At 52.2% G+C, this 18,434-nt stretch overlaps 6 protein-coding genes across 6 annotated transcripts; 3 read left to right on the forward strand and 3 right to left on the reverse strand.

Moving 5' to 3' along the window:
- Nucleotides 1–77: 77 nt before the first annotated feature.
- On the forward strand, nucleotides 78–2,471 carry ASPACDRAFT_1858567 (uncharacterized protein). Its single transcript, XM_020197621.1, has 7 exons — nucleotides 78–347; nucleotides 406–604; nucleotides 654–773; nucleotides 823–972; nucleotides 1,044–1,575; nucleotides 1,627–1,681; nucleotides 1,756–2,471. Exons 1-7 carry the CDS (start codon nucleotides 182–184, stop codon nucleotides 2,286–2,288), a joined length of 1,755 nt encoding a protein of 584 aa, XP_020053445.1. The 5' UTR covers nucleotides 78–181; the 3' UTR covers nucleotides 2,289–2,471.
- An 890-nt stretch (nucleotides 2,472–3,361) lies between these two features.
- ASPACDRAFT_33268 (uncharacterized protein) lies at nucleotides 3,362–4,880 on the reverse strand (the record flags this gene model as incomplete). The annotated part of the gene is made up of 2 exons (XM_020199945.1): nucleotides 3,362–3,421; nucleotides 3,480–4,880. The coding sequence occupies 2 exons, from the start codon at nucleotides 4,878–4,880 to the stop codon at nucleotides 3,362–3,364; spliced, it is 1,461 nt and encodes a 486-aa protein (XP_020053446.1).
- Nucleotides 4,881–8,907: 4,027 nt separating this feature from the next.
- Nucleotides 8,908–10,337, forward strand: ASPACDRAFT_80605 (uncharacterized protein). Its single transcript, XM_020205682.1, has one exon. It carries the CDS (start codon nucleotides 8,921–8,923, stop codon nucleotides 9,869–9,871), a length of 951 nt encoding a protein of 316 aa, XP_020053447.1. The 5' UTR covers nucleotides 8,908–8,920; the 3' UTR covers nucleotides 9,872–10,337.
- Nucleotides 10,338–10,375: 38 nt separating this feature from the next.
- Nucleotides 10,376–12,947, reverse strand: ASPACDRAFT_80606 (proline--tRNA ligase). The gene is made up of 4 exons (XM_020205683.1): nucleotides 12,478–12,947; nucleotides 12,252–12,421; nucleotides 10,928–12,183; nucleotides 10,376–10,860 (listed from the first exon to the last, which is right to left on the reverse strand). Exons 1-4 carry the CDS (start codon nucleotides 12,859–12,861, stop codon nucleotides 10,850–10,852), a joined length of 1,821 nt encoding a protein of 606 aa, XP_020053448.1. The 5' UTR covers nucleotides 12,862–12,947; the 3' UTR covers nucleotides 10,376–10,849.
- Nucleotides 12,948–13,118: 171 nt separating this feature from the next.
- On the forward strand, nucleotides 13,119–15,501 carry ASPACDRAFT_80607 (chaperonin-containing T-complex alpha subunit TCP1). The gene is made up of 6 exons (XM_020205684.1): nucleotides 13,119–13,250; nucleotides 13,327–13,374; nucleotides 13,432–13,517; nucleotides 13,575–13,679; nucleotides 13,747–14,781; nucleotides 14,850–15,501. The coding sequence occupies exons 1-6, from the start codon at nucleotides 13,208–13,210 to the stop codon at nucleotides 15,231–15,233; spliced, it is 1,701 nt and encodes a 566-aa protein (XP_020053449.1). The 5' UTR covers nucleotides 13,119–13,207; the 3' UTR covers nucleotides 15,234–15,501.
- Nucleotides 15,502–15,507: 6 nt separating this feature from the next.
- Nucleotides 15,508–18,266, reverse strand: ASPACDRAFT_1890375 (WD40 repeat domain-containing protein). The gene is made up of 3 exons (XM_020198578.1): nucleotides 17,457–18,266; nucleotides 17,296–17,406; nucleotides 15,508–17,240 (listed from the first exon to the last, which is right to left on the reverse strand). The coding sequence occupies exons 1-3, from the start codon at nucleotides 18,109–18,111 to the stop codon at nucleotides 15,841–15,843; spliced, it is 2,166 nt and encodes a 721-aa protein (XP_020053450.1). The 5' UTR covers nucleotides 18,112–18,266; the 3' UTR covers nucleotides 15,508–15,840.
- Between the last annotated feature and the right edge of the window lie 168 nt (nucleotides 18,267–18,434).

An 18,434-nucleotide genomic window follows, 5' to 3' on the forward strand; every position in this document is an offset into this window, starting at 1 on the left:
TGGCTAGTCAGTCCTCACGGTGGACTTTGTTCAGCTCAGCCCCTAAATTCTGGCCCGCCAGGCAAATCGAGCGCAGTATAGATACAAGATGTCCTTCGCTGTGATGATGGGTCCTGGGCGGATTGTCATTCTCCTCATCTCGGGAAATTCAAACGACATCTTCTGAAATACCACTTTCACAATGGCATCAGAGTGTCGTGCGCTCTACGAGCAAATATGGCTCAAGCCTGGGCCGACTCTGGAATTGGCGCAATCGGCCCTGATGAAGCCTGCACCACTTTCGTGGACCCTCGAGGAGCGGACGCGACTCACATATCAAAGAGCAAGGGCCTTAGCACATGCATACAGTAATACCACCGCTGCAGTTGTCACTTCATGGACAAGGGACTAATTGAGACGGAGCAGACTTGACCTTGGATGATGTGGTGAACACGACTCCAAGATTCTGGAAGCTTCACATCGACCTGCTCACGGCTATGGACGGTGGTGCAATCAACCTGGTTAGCGTCCAGTATAATCTTTTCGTCGGCACAGTTGCTCCTTTCGCTGCCACGCAGCCGGAGTTGGCGTGGGTTATACACCAGGCGATGAAGTTCGATATCTCGTGCGTTCTCTACATCTCTAGTCCTGGGGATAAAATTGACCTCGATCAGGGCACAATTCATGCTCACCGAGCTCGGGCATGGCTTAGATGCACGCAATCTCGAAACAACTGCAACCCTTTTGCCCAATGGCAATTTTGAATTACATACCCCTTCTCCGGCTGCTGCTAAGTGAGCACCTCCTGAGTTCATTCCTCGACCCTGAGACTAACAGTGGCAGATGTATGCCACCGAACTCTCTTCGCAGTGGCTTGCCTGTTTTTGCAGTCGTAATAGCCCGACTTGTTGTCGAGGGAGAGGATCGAGGAGTCCGACCGTTTGTCGTTCAAATGTCGGACGGGATCAAGATGTGCACCGGTATCACGTCGAAGTATGTATCCGAATTAATCCAGAACCACCTGCATAGATATATTGAGACTAACAAGCGCGGTGACTACTTAGGGTCTTCCCACCTCGTCCGGGTGCGAACCCGATTGATCATGCCTTGACCTACTTCAACCGCGTGCAGCTACCGTTCTCCGCCCTCCTTGGTGGCAAGGAGGGCGCCCTGCAGACGTCACGCAACGAACGTGACAACTTCTTAGCGACCATTCACCGCATGCCCCCCGGAACACTTTTCCTGGCTGGTGGGTGTATCCCATTGATCAAGATGGCTGTTTACAACGCCAGCAAATTCAGTTTCCGGCGACACATCCTCGGGCACGACGGGCAGCCGATGTCTGTCATCAACTTCCGTACCCAGCATCTTCCCATTCTTCACGCCATTGCCAGAGCGCATGTCCTCCAAGCGTTCTTTATCTACGCTGGAATGGAATATTGCGACCCGAAGAATACTGATCCACGGGTCCGCCATGCCTTCGCTACAACCTTCAAGGCACTTACAATCCACCACTTCCAGACTAGCCTCAAACTCATAAATGAGGGCTGCGGCTGGCAAGGATACTATGATTTCAACCAGATTATCCAGGCTGATGTAAGCTATTTCTCACCTCCACAAAATATCATGCATGCTAACCGCTTCCAGCTGGAGTTCCGTGCAGTGGCAACTGCTGAAGGCGACGTCAGGGTCTTAGCCATCCGTAAGTCTACTTAGTACCTAGTCTCCTGCAACCGGGCAAAAGCAACCACACACGCTAACTCTTTCGTAAAACAGGACTCGCAAGCGAACTTCTGATTGGCCGTTATCAGGTCCCACCTCCCAAGGACCCCAACGGTGTCCTAGCAAGACACGAAGCGGGCTTGATTGCAGAGGCGCGGGAGCTGATCAAATCTTTCGGCGGCAAGCATCGGAGCGAGGCTTTCAACCGAGCCATTCTTCCTCTGGCTCTTCCCTTGGTACAAGCTATCGGAGCTCGCATGGCACTCGAAGCCGCTAGGGAGGTGGGCATTGATTCCAAGCTACGGGCGCTGTACGAAGCTGGAATCATCAAGGAGGATTCCGCCTGGTATGCGGAGAAGGGCGGCCTCACGCGCCAGAAGCAGCGCGAGATGGAAGCCCAGGCGGCCGATGCAGTGCTTCCCGAGTTGGAACGATTGGTGGAGGAGACCGGCGTTGAACCGTATTGCACGGCACCGATGACGTCCGACCGGCTGTGGAACAATCTTGTTGAGGAATTGGAGGTCTTCTCGGGCGAGGGCGAATGCGAGACGGTGCCGGCTCCCCAGGAGATCAGAGCGCGGCTATAGAATGATGATACCTTGTGCCACGGCGTTTGACAATCGATTTGAGGATAGATCGGAGGCCGTAATTGGTTCAAGAATGTGAATTTAGCGCTTTGAGGGTTGCAATACTTAAACCGTACTGCTAACCTGCATTCCCCTTTGAAATTATATAACTTTCCCTTAATGAAATAGATCTTAGGTTGGTGCTCCCTACGTACCCAGTGGCCTACTATACCGTTTCCTGAGCCCTCGTGTGACGATGGTTCGAATATGAAATAGAATTAGATAGTGTCGGATTGTTTGATGAGTAAAACCTATTAACTAAGTAGAGAGGTAAAATTGTTATCCTGCAACTCCTGTTTACCTACCTAATTAAAGATGCTGCTGCACTTACAAAGGGTGGAACAGTACATGGGCAATCCATCTCTAATTCTCGAATACTTGCAGAGTACATACCTAGAGCTTTAGTCAGTTTCCAGATGATTTTATTCTACTTAGCAATCAAGTTCGAAATCGTTTGTCCATGTACTATGATAATTCACATAGTCGAGATAAACGTTTCAACCCACTACTATTCTCCTTACGAGACTGACCGGGAGATTAAAACGATTTCCCCTCATCTGCAAATTTGTGGCTCTAGGTATCGCCAACCCGTCTGACATTGCCAACACCATCTAGTTCCAAGGTCCATAGGTCGCCCTTACTTAGCAGTCATTATTTTGTGCGAATTTTCGGCCCAGCAGCAAAGCAGCTTACGGACGGACACAGTGGCCACTCCGCAAAAATAGATCCTCTCACTAGCAGCAGCTCTCAGCCAGTGAGAGAATGGAAAACCGTCAATTATGCAGGCTTTCCAGAGGATGAGAAGTATAATAGCATGACATTTATCCTTCTTTCAGCGAATACGTTGGATGGTTCCAGGTTCGCATCTTGAGTAGCAAAAATGACAATATTCAGGTTTGATTCTCTGCTCCATATCACACCCATTGGTATAGCGCATTGCTAGCTATGCATGTTCAAAAATGTAAGTCATGTACATCGAGGTCAATGCCGTGAAATATCAAACCGTCCACCAAGTCAGATTCGCACAGAAATGCTCATGCCATCGGTGCACATGTGAAAACCCCCCTTACAGCCCCCGTGTCAAATTGGCGTTTCTAGACGATGCTGTCAGCAATGGCAACCTAAACAGCCGGGGAATAAGGAATAACTTACAATATCGACGATACTTGCATAGGTTCCGCCACCCAGCACAATAACCCCGACGCAGAACAGGAACGCAGCTGACAAGTCATGCAGCAGTCGCTTCCGATTATTGCCTTCGCGTTTGCGCAGGAACATGAACCACATGACGGCTGGGATATAAAGAACGAAGCCGGACACAAACAAGGCTGAGCTGAGGGCGAGAAGGTCGTTGAAAAACGGGATCACTTCCGAGATGACCCACGCAGAGACAGTGATGGCTAGTAGAACAAGCAGCCATGTGATCCAGCCCTTGGGGGTGTTGATGAACCGGACCACGGAGTTTTCGTACATGCGCAGATGAACATATCGCGCTGTGACCGTGTTGTTAAGAGCGCCGGAGATATAGATCACCGGCAGCGCGACCCCAAATGCGATTTTGGCCATCAAGCTGCTCATCGATAACAGGGCGGGACTCTGGACGTCTACGCCGACGAAGGCGTAAATCAATGCGCCGACGAGAGTGTAGATCACGATTTCCATGCCGCCCAGGGTCCAGATCGATTTCATGTAGTCCTGGGGCGTGTGCATCTCGTCCATGAAGGAAAACTGGTACATTGAGAAACTGTAGGCAAACACGATGTTTGACACGGCGATAAACCCGTCTGCAACGGTCGTGCCGGGTCGGGGCCACGCAGACCAGTTGACGCCCGCCAGACCCCCGGGGGAATTCGCTGCCTCGACGCCTGTGGCGATGATGGCGATAATAATAGCTGCCATAATCGAGACGAAGTCGATGTAGCCAAGGATAGCTGCATCGGTGAACGACGGCATGATGGCTAAAAGCATCAGCAACACAGCCGAAATAATCCCAAAAACCATGGAGCAAGTCGCATTGTTGGTAAGAACATCAAAGGCAATGGTGCCAGTCAAGCAGTAGGAGGCCGTCACGAGAATGAGCTGCAGGACAAACATAATCCCAAAAAGCTCTCGGCCAAATTTCCCCAGCATCAACGTCCCAACGTCCCCGTAGTGGTGGATGTTCGGAAGTGCGATCTTCGTTTCCCCGACAAGGTAGCTGGCATATATTGCGACGACGCCCACCCCGACACAGCAAATCGTACCTGCCACCATGCCGAGGATTGCAAAAGAGGTGGGCAGCGTAAGGACCCCGAGAGCGATAGCCTCGACAACAAGCACCACAGTCAGACGTTTCCAGCCCAACCTTCGGAAGTGCGCAGCCCCTTCGGCTATCTTCTGTTTCTCGGTATCGGTGACCGCGTCGACATTTCCTTCGCCGATGCTGTTATGAGGAGATTCGTCGGAGCTAGCGACCTTCGAGATTTTGTCTTCATCCCAAGCCTTATCCTCGGTGTGTTGAGGAACGTCCTCAGGCGGATCGAAACCATGTTGCACACGTTTTGGATCCTCCATGCTGGAAAAATCGAGGTGAAGAGTGCCCCGAGCCCCAGTTTTCTTGTCCGCCTACTGTAGAGTCCGAAGCCTCATTGTACGATCGGTCAGGCAAAGTGAGATTAAATTGTTGAGAAAGATGGATGTGCCGTCAGAGAAAGGGAAATCCCCAAACCACCTGATCACTCATTCAATGCGTGAAGGTCTCAGAAATGTCTCACTTCCACCTGTGAGCGTAGGACGCATTGGAATATTGGGCCTTGATTCGGAAGTGCTGGAGGGCGGACTGCAGGAGGTAATCGCCGGAAGGGTCTCGTTGACGTCGAGCATTAAGTAACCGCCGGCTTTCCACATGTAACGTCTTGCACATCGAAGCTACCTTCCTCCTTCCCCGCAAAACGTAAGAGGTCCAATCATTCACCAAGGACAGTCCAATATGAGCGTGTGGCTACTGCGGATGTTTCTGGTAGGAGCGACCCTGCCTGCCCTTCAGGACGCTCAAGCTCAATTGTCTTGGAAATGTGGCGTTCAGAACCTTTCTCATCCTGACGACCTGCAACGGACATCCGGATACGCCGCATAGTTCAACAGGCTCTGCTATCGATAGGCACGACGCAGCCGAGCCAGTCGGAGCCCCCTTGCGAGGGCTGATCTTAGGACTGCATCATCGGAATCCGGGTTCTTAGGGCTGACTGTTCCCGCGCCGATATCCCTGCGGGAAACCGGAAACGATTCTGGGTGCTGCCTACGAAGTACAGAATGCTGCTTATCGATAAGTTTCCATGTGGCAAGGGATCGTCGTGTTCCAGGAGAATCTGTACTGTACATCGTGAATTCCACTCGTGAAACAACAATTAGGTGCATCGAAAATTTCGCCTTAGCGTAGATTGCCATATTCGTCTTCAAGATATCAAGGAGGCTGAGCAAATTGAGCAGCTGACTGGTAACAGAGATGCAGGAGGTTTGTGCCTCTTCTGCTCCATATGCTAGCCCGCCAAGCAGTGTGTATCGGCATCATCCATGAAATCTTCGGAGCATTCCTGAGCCATGATTTCCGTTTCCGGTCATGTCAAGCGCAAGGGGGATGCATCGGCCTGGCCGCAGGCGACAATTTATGCAGGATCCTGAAGCATTTATGCTTATAGTTCTCGCTTCTTTCGAGGCATATGGCAGGGTTCTGTTCAATGGTCTGACATGGTTCCACAAAGGGATGGATCATGGTAATAACATCCAATCAGGATGGAGTAGTTGCATAAAGGACGACAAGAGGATCACTGCGCATTCCAAAGCAAAAGTGGGAGATTGGAAGACTTGAGAGGGATATGACAACCTGAAGTGAAGAGAGGGCAACATTTGGTTGGTGTTTGCTGAAAGTGACCTAACTTACTATGATGGTCTTACCTAATCTCGACTCTTTGTCAACCCGTCTGGCTCCCGCCTAAGTTAGTTACACACTATATGAGAGTATCAACAAACGCAATACCAACAACACAACCACTTGTCAAGAAACTGTCAATCACCAACCACCTCCTCCCCCTTATTAGATTTGCGACTCCTAGTCTACCCTTTCAATCGAGAATAAGAGTAATCAAGATTGGTGCCATCGCGATCGGCGTTTCAGATCGCTGGGACTCTGGATCGTGGCCTCCAATTAAGGAGCCTGGAGAGAGTGCATTCCCTCCACAGATACGGAGAATCTCCGCAAACTCTCCCATCACTCAACCTTTCTGACTTCTAGCAAGACGTCAAATTTTCACTGCGTTGCTGTCAGCTGCCATCGAATTCTTCCTTCCTTCCTTCCTTCCTTCCTTCCGGATACTCCAAGCCTGGTTGGCGGCGGCCTATAGGCACTCGATGACATTGCCCCTGTCAATCAGTATCGCAATGGGACAATTCCAAGAACTCTGGTGCTCGGCTGGAAAATTCAGTCCCACTCCGCGCCAGCGCCGTTCGTTGTCTATTGACGATCAAATACCCGATATGTCCAATAGGCAATAGCACGTTCCTTCGTTCAAGACCCGCTTCTTTGATGGGTGTTCGTGGCTCCATCCCGCGCCTTTTATCGGACTCTGACTGGCCCTAACCAGCCAACGTCTAGCCGACAGAACTTTCGGTCTCCATCAAAGCATGAAATCGGGTTCCTCTCACCAATTGATCCATCCAGCCTCTGATAGGCTGACTGCTGTCACTAAATAAGGTAAACTTTGACTGCAAGTCTCAGGAGTGTGCTAAGAATGGCACTCTCGGCCTACTAGTCTAGTCGGGCAGTAAGGCCTGCAGGATGCAGATCTAATTTCAATGACCTCGCTGTCAAGTGGGCGAGAAATTCTAGCTTTTAGGTTATGACCGTAGAGAAGTTTAGGGCTCACAGCCGCAGCCGGAGAGGGATGGATTCAACGGTCTTCTTTTGCAACTGCGAATTGACAGGTATGGCTTCAGGGGACTTTGACGGGTGTCCTTGACTATGTCGTTACTAATGCAAGTTCTAGATGTGTAAATCAAGATTAATGCAAATCCTACAGTACGAATATGTCCACCAGATCTCTCTCCCGGCTGTTGGCTGAGCCCCCATCCGCCCACGCTCCATCACTGAGACCTGGACCACTTCTGCCCCTGACGTAGAACCGGAGCAAATATGAGATCTGCGAATGGGGCAGCCACCAGAGGGCAATCCTTTATTCTTCTGTCCTCTCCTCATTTGCTTCTGTCTCTTTTCCTTGTTCCTCTTCCCGTCACCCCGTTCCGTTCTCAAGCATCATGAGCCTGCTCCCAACCCTTCAGCATGGATTAGGTACACTATAAAACGAATAACCGAAACACGATAGTCGACTTGAGATTAGGCTACTAGTCTAAGTGTCATTGCTCTCGCTTCGGATGCAATCGGCTATGATTTGAGCATATGCAGTGCCCTGAAAGATTTAACGCAGTCAAACGAAACTCTCGAGGATTGACGAAGATCGCTCTGCACAATCATGGCTTCTCTCAGACGGTTTTTCCACACCGAGAAGTCGTCGGGAACGCCCCATGATGATCGAGACAATCGGTCAAAATCTTTGGGGAGCGATCAACAATCCGCTGCATTTTCTACGACGATAACCTCACATCCCCGTGGTTCCCAGAACGGACCCTCTGAGCCAGCTCACAACATGCGTGCACGCCCTACGACATCTTATTCTCAACCACCGTCCTCACTCCCTTCGAGTCCAAGGGGAGACAAAATTCCTCGGCACGTTGACTTGCTTGACGCACTGTTCACTTCGCATCGATATCATATACAGTGCCCTACTTCTTTATCGCCAATCACTCCTTACAATGAGGACATCGCGGAAAGGAACATGGCTTTTTTCCTCAAGGGAACGTTTCTTCCCAAGGTGGTGTACCCCCGTCCCACTTCTTTACAAGGAGATGTCACAAGAAACGTGTTCGGAAGGAACAGTCGTTCTTTCACACGCAGTACGAGTACACGACCTAAATCAGCACAGGGGTTGCCTCCCCGGTCAACTGATCAAAACGGAAAGGAGTTCACAAAAGGCCGGCCTCGCTTGCGGGCTAGGGAAGGCCGTGTAGCAACATCGACTTCCAAGTTATATGCTCGTACCGCGTCTTGCGCGCACGATGAATACCCAGAGTCGCCGACAGACATGAGCTCCCAAAGAAGCTCTCTGCGCTCACAGAGATCAGCACCTGATCTAGTGGCCGGACGGCCCACAACTTCTGATACAGAGCCCCCGACACCCAGCAATGGCTTCCTTGGTGTGCCTCCGGCTTATAAGCAAGGCCGCAGATGGAGCACTACTCCCCTCCCAGATAGTCCCACCATCCCATTGTCAATAAGCCATGACCAGAGTCTGAGCGAGGATGAGTCAACTCATGACACAACCAGCGTCACCCAGACTTCCAAGGATCATTCTCAGGCCGCCTCTTCTCGAATTCATTCTAAGAAGAACGTCCGAGATCTTTCCATCAACACAGAGCTTGCAGCTCGAAGAAATCCCACCTCAAGAGCAACGCACCGTGCCATCCAGCCACCGACTCCCAATACAACTGAGTCAGCACAACATATGAGTATTGCAGAGGTCATGAACAGCCCCTTGCCGGTGGCTTCACCCACAGCAGTCTCGCCTTTACCTCCCGCTACTGAGAAGGTTGCGGAAATTATGGACATGTTTCGACAGGCCTATACGTCATCGCCGGTCATGACACCTCACCCAACGTTTGAAACTCTTCAAGATGCTATCATCCGTGAAATCAATTCCCATGACGCCTTCAAACGGTTGACATTTCCCGAAACGGAAGGCTCTCTTACTCCCTCTCCCTCTCAGGAGTCGTTTGATAAGGGTCTCAGCGTGCAGCTATACCCTAATACGGGATCTGAAAGAGGTCCTAATGCGAAAGAAGGTCAACTCCTCAAGTTGATCCGAAAGAGTTCCTTTAGAAAGCATAAAAGAAACTCGGAACAACGTAGGAGCATCTCGACAAGTGTGCCAACGACAGCCATACCTCAGGTGTCAGAAGGGACCATTCGACGGAGGCACACCGATGCCCCGTTACCATCAGGCCAAGTCTTGAGCAAAGCAGTCGCGGGGGAGGACAGCCTTGAGGAACCTGAGATGCCCATGACCTACATGGATCTGCTGCTGCGGTCTGAGGAAGCTGCATCTGACATTGGCTCGAAGCAAGCCTGTCGCTTATCTGGAAACACGACCCAGTCCACGCCCACACAGTCCCTTTCGTGCGAGAAGGCGGATCGCTCCAGGCCGTCGCCATCCATTCTCTACATGCGCGCCCACGGCTCCGATTCCATACAGGGATCCCGATCCAGCTTTTCAGATGACGAGAGTGACGAAGAAATCATCGAACTACCAAGCCTCGAGCCTCCGGAAGTCATTATCCATGGCATCGACTACGAACATGCGGCGGTCCCCACTGCGCAGAGCACAACTATCAAAAGCCCTTACCGGATCATGAGCTGGCCGCGCAAACCCACCAACAACATCTTGAACGTGAACTAGCTTTCTTCTCTCTCTTCTCTTCAAGCGCTTCTCTTCCAGGCTCCCGAGATCCGACAACTCAAGCTGTCTGACCTACTATCCTCCATCCATTCTTGTGGAGGGCAGCCCTTCTCAAATGAGACCGTTTCATGATACCCATCTATATGCATGTCCACTAACCATTTCTTCCCTCCTTCCTTGCACAGCTTTCACCCGATTCCAATCATTTCTTCCTTAAAGAGAAACACGACGTTGTCTTTCTCACGAACGAGTGCTGCACATGATCCTTTTTACGGTCCCAAAAGCTGACTTGTCGTTACGTGCTTTCTTCTAGACCATCTCTCCCTGCTAGTGCAGAGGAGTTGCCTCTGCTACCTACACTCATTGTATAGATGCATAATTTCCTATTATACTTTCTTATCTGTCTATTAGCGCAACCATCCATCACTGCCTGCTGTCGTCGCTCAACATCATGTCTCTCCTTCTCAATAACAAGCAAAGATCAACTAAACAGCCGAGCTCCATGCGAAGTAGTCAATGGTAGTTAATAAGTACCTATAAATCTATCACTCGGTACCCATTCTGTCTACTTCTCAATTTACAAACAAGTGACGACGACAAAGGCCCCATCAACTTTACTCCTCAAATTTCAGATAACAGCACACTGCCCATTGAAAAGGTATCTGATGCAAGCAAAAGCAGGGAAATTCTAGAAAACTCTTGATTCTTTCTTTCAGGATAAAAAACTCCTCATCACACGCTTTCTTTTCCTTCTCTCCCAAACCCCACCAACCCCAGTTTTTCAGACGCACAACCAAACAAAAAACTGTAATGGCAGGAAAGCAAAGTCATAACAGTCATAGTACGAAGATAAGAAGATGAGGATATGCACACAGAATGGAAAAATGAAACCACTCTTGATTGAAACAAAGTAGTGGTAAATAAAATGTCAGTTGCAAGTGATATGATATTGAATAGTGTAACGACGACGAAAAGCGCTTAGTACGAGCCTAGATTAGGGGAATCAATCTGGGTTAGCGAAAATGGCTCGAAGATGATCACGACAAGAAAACTTACGGCCGAACATGCACCACTTCTCCGCAGGGCGGGTACACTTGGGGTTGCAGCACTTGGTCTCGCCGGGGACGATACCCTCGGGCTGGTCGAAGGGGATACAGAGGGACTTGGCGCCCATGCTGGGGGCACGGGCGTCCTGGGCCTCGCCAGAGTCCTCCTCGGCCTTGCGGGCGCTCATGTCCTTGATCTGGTCCTCGCACTCCTCGGTCAAGCAGTGGGGGATGATGCAGACGTTCTTGTCGTTGAGGGCGGGGGTGAAGTCGTCCCAGTTGGTGATGAGCTTGCGGTGGGAGCGGTACTCGTTGTCGGCGCGGTTGTACAGGTCCTTCTGGATGGTCTCGAGGAGAGCGGGGACGGCTGTCGCGAGGTCGGCGATCTGGATGGGCGCCTTGCCGTCCTTGCCGGGGATGTCACGGCGAGCGGCGGTGACGAAGCCGCCGGCCATCTCACCGGGACCGAACTCGATGCGCAGGGGCACACCGCGCAGCTCCCACTCGTTGAACTTCCAGCCGGGGGAGTAGCCCTCGCGGAGGTCGGAGATGGCGCGGACGCCGGCGTCCTGGAGGACGGAGACCAGGCGCTCGATCTCGGCGTAGAGCTTGCTGCGCTCCTCGTCCGAGGTCTTGGCGGTGATACCGACGGGGACGATGACGGTCTGGTTCTCAGCCACGCGGGGAGGGAGGACCAGACCGCGGTTATCACTGTGGATCATCACCATGACACCCAGAGTACGGGTCGACAGACCCCAGGAGTTCTGCCAGACGTGGATGGGGGGCTTCTTCTCGTCACCCTTGGCGGAGGGGTCCTCGACGGTGATGCCGAACATCTTACTGAAGTTCTGGCCCAGACCGTGGGAGGTACCACCCTGGATACCACGGCCAGTGGCGGGAATGTAGCCCTCGACGGTAGTGGTGTAGAGACCACCGGCGAACTTCTCCTTCTCGGTCTTCTGACCCTTGACGACGGGAACGGCCAAGAGCTCCTCGTAGATGCGAGCGTAGAGGTCGAGGATCTGCATAACCTCCTCATGGGCCGCATCCTGGGTCAGGTGGGCAGTGTGACCCTCCTGCCACAGGAACTCTCTGGTTCTCAGGAAGGGCTGGGGGTGCTTGAACTCCCAACGAACGACAGAGTTCCACTGGTTCAGCTTCAGAGGAAGGTCGCGGTGACTTCTGATCCACTTGGCGTAATAAGGGTACATGACAGTCTCAGAGGTGGGACGGATAGCGATCTTCTTCTCAAGGGGGGTGGAACCACTGTGGTATAGAGACGGATCAGTTAGCCATCACGCGACCAAAGATAACCATCAAGGAGAGTTGCATACGCATGGGTGACCCAGGCGACCTCGGCCGCGAAACCCTCGATGTGGTCCTTCTCCCTCTGCAGGACATCCTCAGAGACAAAGAGAGGGAAGGAGCAGTTCTTGACACCCATCTTCTTGATGTATCCGTTGAACCAGTTCTGGATCTCCTCCCAGATAGAGTATGAAGCGGGCTGGCGCATGATCAGCACGAGTGCAAGCCGAATAAAATAACCTAGAAACCACCCACCTTGAGAATGAAGCATCCAGAGACATCGTAGTAGTCAAGCATGTCACCCTTGGTCAGAACCTGCTGGTACCAACTGGGGAAGTCCTCCTCCTTAGAGACATCAATACCGATCAGAGCGGCACCATCAATCTTCTTCTTAGGAGCCTTGGAGGCGGGCTTCTTGGCCTCCTGCTTTCCAATTCCCTTGTTGGCAGCATTTCCAGCCTTCTTGTCGGCCTTGTCTTGAGCCAACTTGGCCAACTTGGCGGCTTTCTTTGCAGCATTCTTGGAGACCTCGCCCTGGGGAGCAGCGGCATCGGCGGGGGCCTGAGTGCGGTCGGGCAAGGTTTGAGCGGCGGCCGATTCGGCGGGAACCGCAGCGTCAGCGGGGGCTTGGCTGGACATTTTGGAGTCTGAGGAAAGGACCTTCGGGCGGAAGAAGAAGAAAGAAGGACCAAACTCGAAAATGCAGTCAGAGGTTGACAGAAGATGGGGTCGAGCGGTAGCGCGGAGAAGGGGAAAAGGCGTTAAGGAAGAGCCCCTCTTCTGAGTCAAAGTGGGATGTCTCTTTGCGCTTTCTCACCGCTCGGGGCCCGGCAGAACTTTTAGCGCAAAGGCCCTCTCCCCGAACAAGTCGAACGCAGCAGCAAAGCAGCCAAAAGCAAAAGCAAAAGCAGTCCTGTTAGCTGTCGGAGCTTTTCTTTCTTTCTTTTTGCACCCTTCTCCATATCTCCTTGTCTGTTTCACAATCATGGCAGGCATCTTCGAGGCTCCGCGGAATGCGGACACCCTTTGTGAGTTTAAATTTCACATTTCTTCCGACTCTATGTTCCCCTGGACCTCTTCATACTGACTACGAGCTTCGCACAGTCTTGGGTGGGCAGAAAATCACCGGTGCTGATGTACGGGAGCAGAACGGTATGTGTTCGCAAGAAAGCTCAATGCTTACGGACGGATGTTGATTGAATCTCGCAGTCCTTGCTACGCAGGCGATCGCAAATGTCGTCAAGAGCTCCTTTGGCCCCTCCGGCTTGGACAAGATGATGGTGGATGACATCGGTGTATGTCTGCCCTCGCAACCCCGTCTACCCAACATCAGCTCCCTGACGCTTACCTAGGATGTTACGGTGACGAACGACGGTGCGACTATCCTCAGTCTTCTTGATATCGAGCACCCCGCCGGAAAAATCCTCGTCGACTTGGCTCAACAACAGGATAAAGAGGTCGGTCCTGCCGCTTGCCTACGTCTCGTTCAGGAGAGGGGAATTATTCACGCTGACCACTGTCTAGGTTGGTGATGGTACCACGTCGGTCGTTTTGATTGCTGCAGAGCTCCTGCGAAGAGGCAACGAATTGATGAAGAACCGCATACACCCCACGACCATTATCAACGGCTACAGACTCGCCCTAAGAGAAGCCGTCAAATATATGAATGAGAACATCACTACGAAGGTCGAGACCCTGGGCAAGGACAGCCTGGTCAACATCGCCAAGACTTCCATGTCCAGCAAGATCATCGGCGCAGACGGCGACTTCTTTGCCAACATGGTCGTTGACGCCATGCTGGCGGTCAAGACCATCAACCAGAGAAACGAGGTGAAGTACCCCGTCAAGGCGGTTAACCTGCTGAAGGCACACGGAAAGAGCAGCAAGGAGTCCGTCCTGGTCAACGGCTACGCCCTCAACTGCACTGTCGCCTCCCAAGCCATGAAGACTCGGATAACCGATGCGAAGATTGCCTGCTTGGACATGAACTTGCAGAAGGAGAGAATGAAGCTTGGTGTTCAGATCACAGTCGATGATCCCGATCAGCTGGAGAAGATCCGCGAGAGAGAAGCCGGCATCGTCCTTGAGCGTGTCGAGATGATCCTCAAGTCCGGAGCTAATGTCGTCCTCACCACCAAGGGTATTGACGACATGGTGCTCAAGCTTTTTGTGGAGAGAGGTGCCATGGCCGTCCGCCGTTGCAAGAAGGAGGATCTCCGCCGGATCGCCAAGGCCACCGGTGCCACCTTGGTGAGCAGCCTGTCAGACTTGAACGGTGATGAGAAGTTCGAGGCCTCGAACTTGGGTCACGCAGAGGAGGTTGTGCAGGAGCGGATATCCGATGATGAGTGCATCCTTGTCAAGGGCACCAAGGTACACACCTCGGCGTCGATCATCCTGCGGGGCCCCAACGATTTCACTCTGGACGAGATGGAGCGTTCAGTGCACGACTCCCTCTGCGCCGTGAAGCGGACGTTGGAGAGCGGCAGCATTGTCCCCGGTGGTGGTGCCGTCGAGACGGCTCTTCACATTTACCTCGAAGAGTTCGCTGTCACAGTTGTATGTTGTCCATCACCCCAAACTTTCACATATGTGCCATATCAAGAATCTAATCGTATCCACTACAGGGCTCTCGCGAGCAACTCGCCATCGGTGAATTCGCCCAGTCCCTCCTGACTGTTCCCAAGACCCTGGCCGTCAACGCCGCCAAGGACTCGTCCGAGCTTGTCGCCCAGCTCCGTGTCCGACATGCTCTGTCGCAGCGTGTGCAGGACGGCGATGCCAACGAGGAGGAGAAGGCTATCGCCAAGAAGAAGACCTACCGCAACTATGGTCTCGACCTGACCAAGGGTCGTGTTCACGACACCCTCAAGGCCGGTGTCCTCGAGCCTAGCATGGGCAAGATCAAGCAGCTGAAGAGTGCCGTCGAGGCTTGCATTGCCATTATGCGTATCGATACCATGATCAAGTTGGACCCGGAGAGGAAGGAGGATGATGGACACGGTCACTAAATCAAGCTTGGTGGTGTCTTGCTTGCTTTGGTCAACCCCTCTCTCTACCCCAATTCCATCTTTTCCCCTGCTTCTTCATGTGGAGTTCTTAGATATTTAGGATGAAGGAAGAGGAAAAGTATAATCAAGATATGAAATATATTATTGTATCGCCTGAAGTGCTTTGCGTATAATTACCTGCTCTGGGGACTTGTATTGTTCGAACTCCTCGAGTAAGACTGGTGTGACGCACAGTGCTGAATTACTCTTGTTGATATCTTCTTTATTGTACTAGGCAGAAAATTATAGGATCTATAGTGTTGGCTTTAATATTCGATAGCTTCACTATCGCCGGCAGAATGTAACTACCTCCCCCTCGACTATCCGAGCAGAACTCCCTGCTCCCTGCTTTGCAACAACAGGCTTCCATGAAAACACCATGATAACAAGCTTTCTAAGAGCAAGAAGAGAACAGACAAAACATAAACAAAACACTCGCTAAAAAGAACATAGACATGGATATAGGCCGAAACACCACAGAATGCACACTCCGAGAGCCGGAGAGAAATAGAAAAGCAAGAACAGCGCTGAAAGAATTTAAACAGAACAACAAAGAAAAAAAGGAGAATCATTCATCTTCGTCGTCATACGAGTCCTGCGTTTGCGCCCACCCGCAGCGCCAACGTTTGCCCTCAGTTTCGCCGCTTGTGCGGAGATTTCGAGCCTCAGGCCCCTCCCGCCAGCATCGGGCACTGTAATCATCGCTGACCGTGACGAGTTCGCCGTCGACGGTCCAAGATACGGCGGAGACTTCTTTGGCGTGGCCTTCGATTAGAGGAGTGCCGGATTGATAGATAGGAACAGTGTCCTCTAGTCGGCCAGATAGGCCGACCCCTGAGTTGGTGCGGCGAAGGAGGCCCGAACGAGTGGAGAATGGAGTGGCGGGAAGTGAGTCCATTTCTGGAGGGTTGGAGCTGGCGGGCGAATTTGAGAGGAATCTCTCGTCCGTGGGGAAGAGAACGGCGCAGCGATCACTGCTTCCAACGGCTAGCATTTCGGGTTTGTCGCCGGCCGCTTTGCGCACTCCGACTTTGACGTAAAACGAGGAAACTTGCAGACGAGGGTGGCGGAAGCCATACAGAGGGCCGAGGCCTTCCTTGTCGGAGCCGCCTGAGCGGCGTGGGCGGTTGTTGTTGAGGGATAGCTCGGGGGCATTGCCGAGGATTAAGTGGGATGTGGAATATGTATAAACGGTGCCGTCGCGGCATAGTGTATAAAGTCGGGAGCCGTCCCCGCCCAGTGTGATTGAGGTAAGACCAAAGCGTCTGTACTTGGCGTGGCTTTCGGGTTCCCGGGTAGTAGAGAGTGGAAGAACAGGTCGGTTACGCCGATTGTGATGTGTCGTGCGTAGATCCCAGAGTCGTACGCAGGCGTTGGCCTCGGAAGCAGTGACAAACAGGTTTTCGCGACCTGGGGGGAGGAAGGCTAGCGAAGTCACAGTGATGTCGGAGCGGCGGATTTGGGGTTCCAAGCCGGGGACGGCAGCGGTTTGTGGCATCCATGCGTGTGCGCCATGGATGGTGTTCATGACCTGAGGAAACGTGGTTTTGGAGGAGATAGGTGAAGTGGTTGGTTCTGACTCGGATTCAAGCGAGCACTGTACTTGTAAGCAGGGCTTGTCAAACCCTTTGCATCGGAGATCCCAAATGTTAACATTGCCGTCTCTACTGCAAGTTGCCAGAACCTTGTTGTTGGCCGCCGGTTGGAATTGAACTCGCTTGACGGAAGAGACGTGATTCGAGAGACAGTAGATCGGCGTTTGGGTGGTCATGTCGATGACTAGCGCAGTTTGGTCGCCCGATGCTGTTGCGAGCAGTAAATCATCCGATGAGAACTCCAAGTCCATAATCGAATTCACATGCGGACGGAAGGTAAGGTACGCTTGCGAAAATCCGTTCTTATCGCCTTTGGCAGAATCCAGCAATCTGATCCCACCCTCCTCGTCACCCACAGCAACAAGACTATTTGCTACAATCAGTCAGTAAGCATAGCTCGATACTTATGCACATCCGGGTGACCTCACTGTTGCAAGACGCCGTGCAGAACGGAAGAACATAGCGATCACCAGCAACACTAGCGCAATTGTGGCTGTCACTTGAGCGTGAGTAGAAATTTGAGGTCAAATCCTGCCAGCCTTCAAGAGAGTTAGAATAAGCGCCAGTATGTGACAGCGGGATACCCTACCAGCTCCGGAGTTTGCTCGCATCGTAACTCGAGTTGCGCGATTCCCCAAAATACTTCGCACGTATAGCGCCCCCGATGTCTGCAAAGCCTGGGAGCGACGAACTGGAGGAACTTGTCGAGGAGGTTTGGAGGCGAAAGTGGTGAGCTTGGGCTCGTGCTCCGGTATTCTGCTCACATTCAACTCGAATTTCCGGACTGGGGCGGCTAGGTCTTGGTCATATTTGACCGACTCCCTAACATGGACTTCTTTAAGAGGGGAGGACTGAAGAGGCGAGCCAATGGATGAAAAGGAGAGCTTCCGTCTCTTGCTGGGGGTTCGTATGAGTTCGGGTGATTCGGATCTGTGTTCAATAGCCTTCAAGGTCTTCGTAAAGGCTGGACCCAGGCGATTGACAGCGGGGGAGCTCAGTGTTTTGAGTGCCTGACGGTTCGTCCTGACTGCGCTCGCATTATTGTTGTTGCCGCTACCCAGCATAGACCTGGGCGTGAAGAACCTCTTGAATGAGCGTGGAGTGACAGGAGGGGGCTTCCTGGGCTTGCGTCGGAAGCCAACATCGGAGGCTATTGAGGGTGGGGAGGAAGGAATATCTTGTGATGAGGGGGGGAAATAAGGCTCCGATCGAGGTACTTCGGGGAGATCATGATAGCCGTCCATTGTGTCCCGTAGACCGACCAAAGCACACGGACATTCTATGCGATGAACGAGTAAAAGAAAGTGCTTAGTGACCCAGGTGGTAGAGAATGAAAGAATGAGAGGAAGAGAACATTCGGAGGAGGTGGAGCAGGGCTCGAGAATTGGATGGAATGAAGGAAGGCCCAGCAATGATGATTCCACTTTGGTTTAGTTTGGTCCTTTTTCTGCCCGGCGCGGCAAAGTCTCGTGTCGACGTGCCTCTTTCGTGACGCGCATTTCCCAATGCCGCAGGCGGTGGGTATCCCCAATTTAGGTGGGAGGACTGTCCCAAGGCGGCAGGCGGT

Source organism: Aspergillus aculeatus (assembly GCF_001890905.1).
Source record: "Aspergillus aculeatus ATCC 16872 unplaced genomic scaffold ASPACscaffold_14, whole genome shotgun sequence".
Taxonomy (NCBI): Eukaryota; Fungi; Ascomycota; class Eurotiomycetes; order Eurotiales; family Aspergillaceae; genus Aspergillus; species Aspergillus aculeatus.

What these genes read in the sequence shown, in the direction of transcription:
- ASPACDRAFT_1858567 (XM_020197621.1), top strand. Translation starts at nt 182, where the DNA reads ATGGCATCAGAGTGTCGTGCGCTCTACGAGCAAATATGGCTCAAGCCT. An exon ending in TGCACCGGTATCACGTCGAA is followed by an intron (nt 973 to 1,043) that starts GTATGTATCCGA and finishes GTGACTACTTAG; the next exon opens with GGTCTTCCCACCTCGTCCGG. An exon ending in CGTCAGGGTCTTAGCCATCC is followed by an intron (nt 1,682 to 1,755) that starts GTAAGTCTACTT and finishes TTCGTAAAACAG; the next exon opens with GACTCGCAAGCGAACTTCTG.
- ASPACDRAFT_80605 (XM_020205682.1), top strand. Translation starts at nt 8,921, where the DNA reads ATGAGTATTGCAGAGGTCATGAACAGCCCCTTGCCGGTGGCTTCACCC.
- ASPACDRAFT_80606 (XM_020205683.1), bottom strand. Translation starts at nt 12,861, where the DNA reads ATGTCCAGCCAAGCCCCCGCTGACGCTGCGGTTCCCGCCGAATCGGCC. An exon ending in CTGGATGCTTCATTCTCAAG is followed by an intron (nt 12,422 to 12,477) that starts GTGGGTGGTTTC and finishes ATCATGCGCCAG; the next exon opens with CCCGCTTCATACTCTATCTG. An exon ending in GTCGCCTGGGTCACCCATGC is followed by an intron (nt 12,184 to 12,251) that starts GTATGCAACTCT and finishes TCTATACCACAG; the next exon opens with TGGTTCCACCCCCCTTGAGA.
- ASPACDRAFT_80607 (XM_020205684.1), top strand. Translation starts at nt 13,208, where the DNA reads ATGGCAGGCATCTTCGAGGCTCCGCGGAATGCGGACACCCTTT. An exon ending in TGATGGTGGATGACATCGGT is followed by an intron (nt 13,518 to 13,574) that starts GTATGTCTGCCC and finishes ACGCTTACCTAG; the next exon opens with GATGTTACGGTGACGAACGA. An exon ending in CTCAACAACAGGATAAAGAG is followed by an intron (nt 13,680 to 13,746) that starts GTCGGTCCTGCC and finishes ACCACTGTCTAG; the next exon opens with GTTGGTGATGGTACCACGTC.
- ASPACDRAFT_1890375 (XM_020198578.1), bottom strand. Translation starts at nt 18,111, where the DNA reads ATGGACGGCTATCATGATCTCCCCGAAGTACCTCGATCGGAGCCTTAT. An exon ending in GCGAGCAAACTCCGGAGCTG is followed by an intron (nt 17,407 to 17,456) that starts GTAGGGTATCCC and finishes ACTCTCTTGAAG; the next exon opens with GCTGGCAGGATTTGACCTCA. An exon ending in CTGCACGGCGTCTTGCAACA is followed by an intron (nt 17,241 to 17,295) that starts GTGAGGTCACCC and finishes GACTGATTGTAG; the next exon opens with CAAATAGTCTTGTTGCTGTG.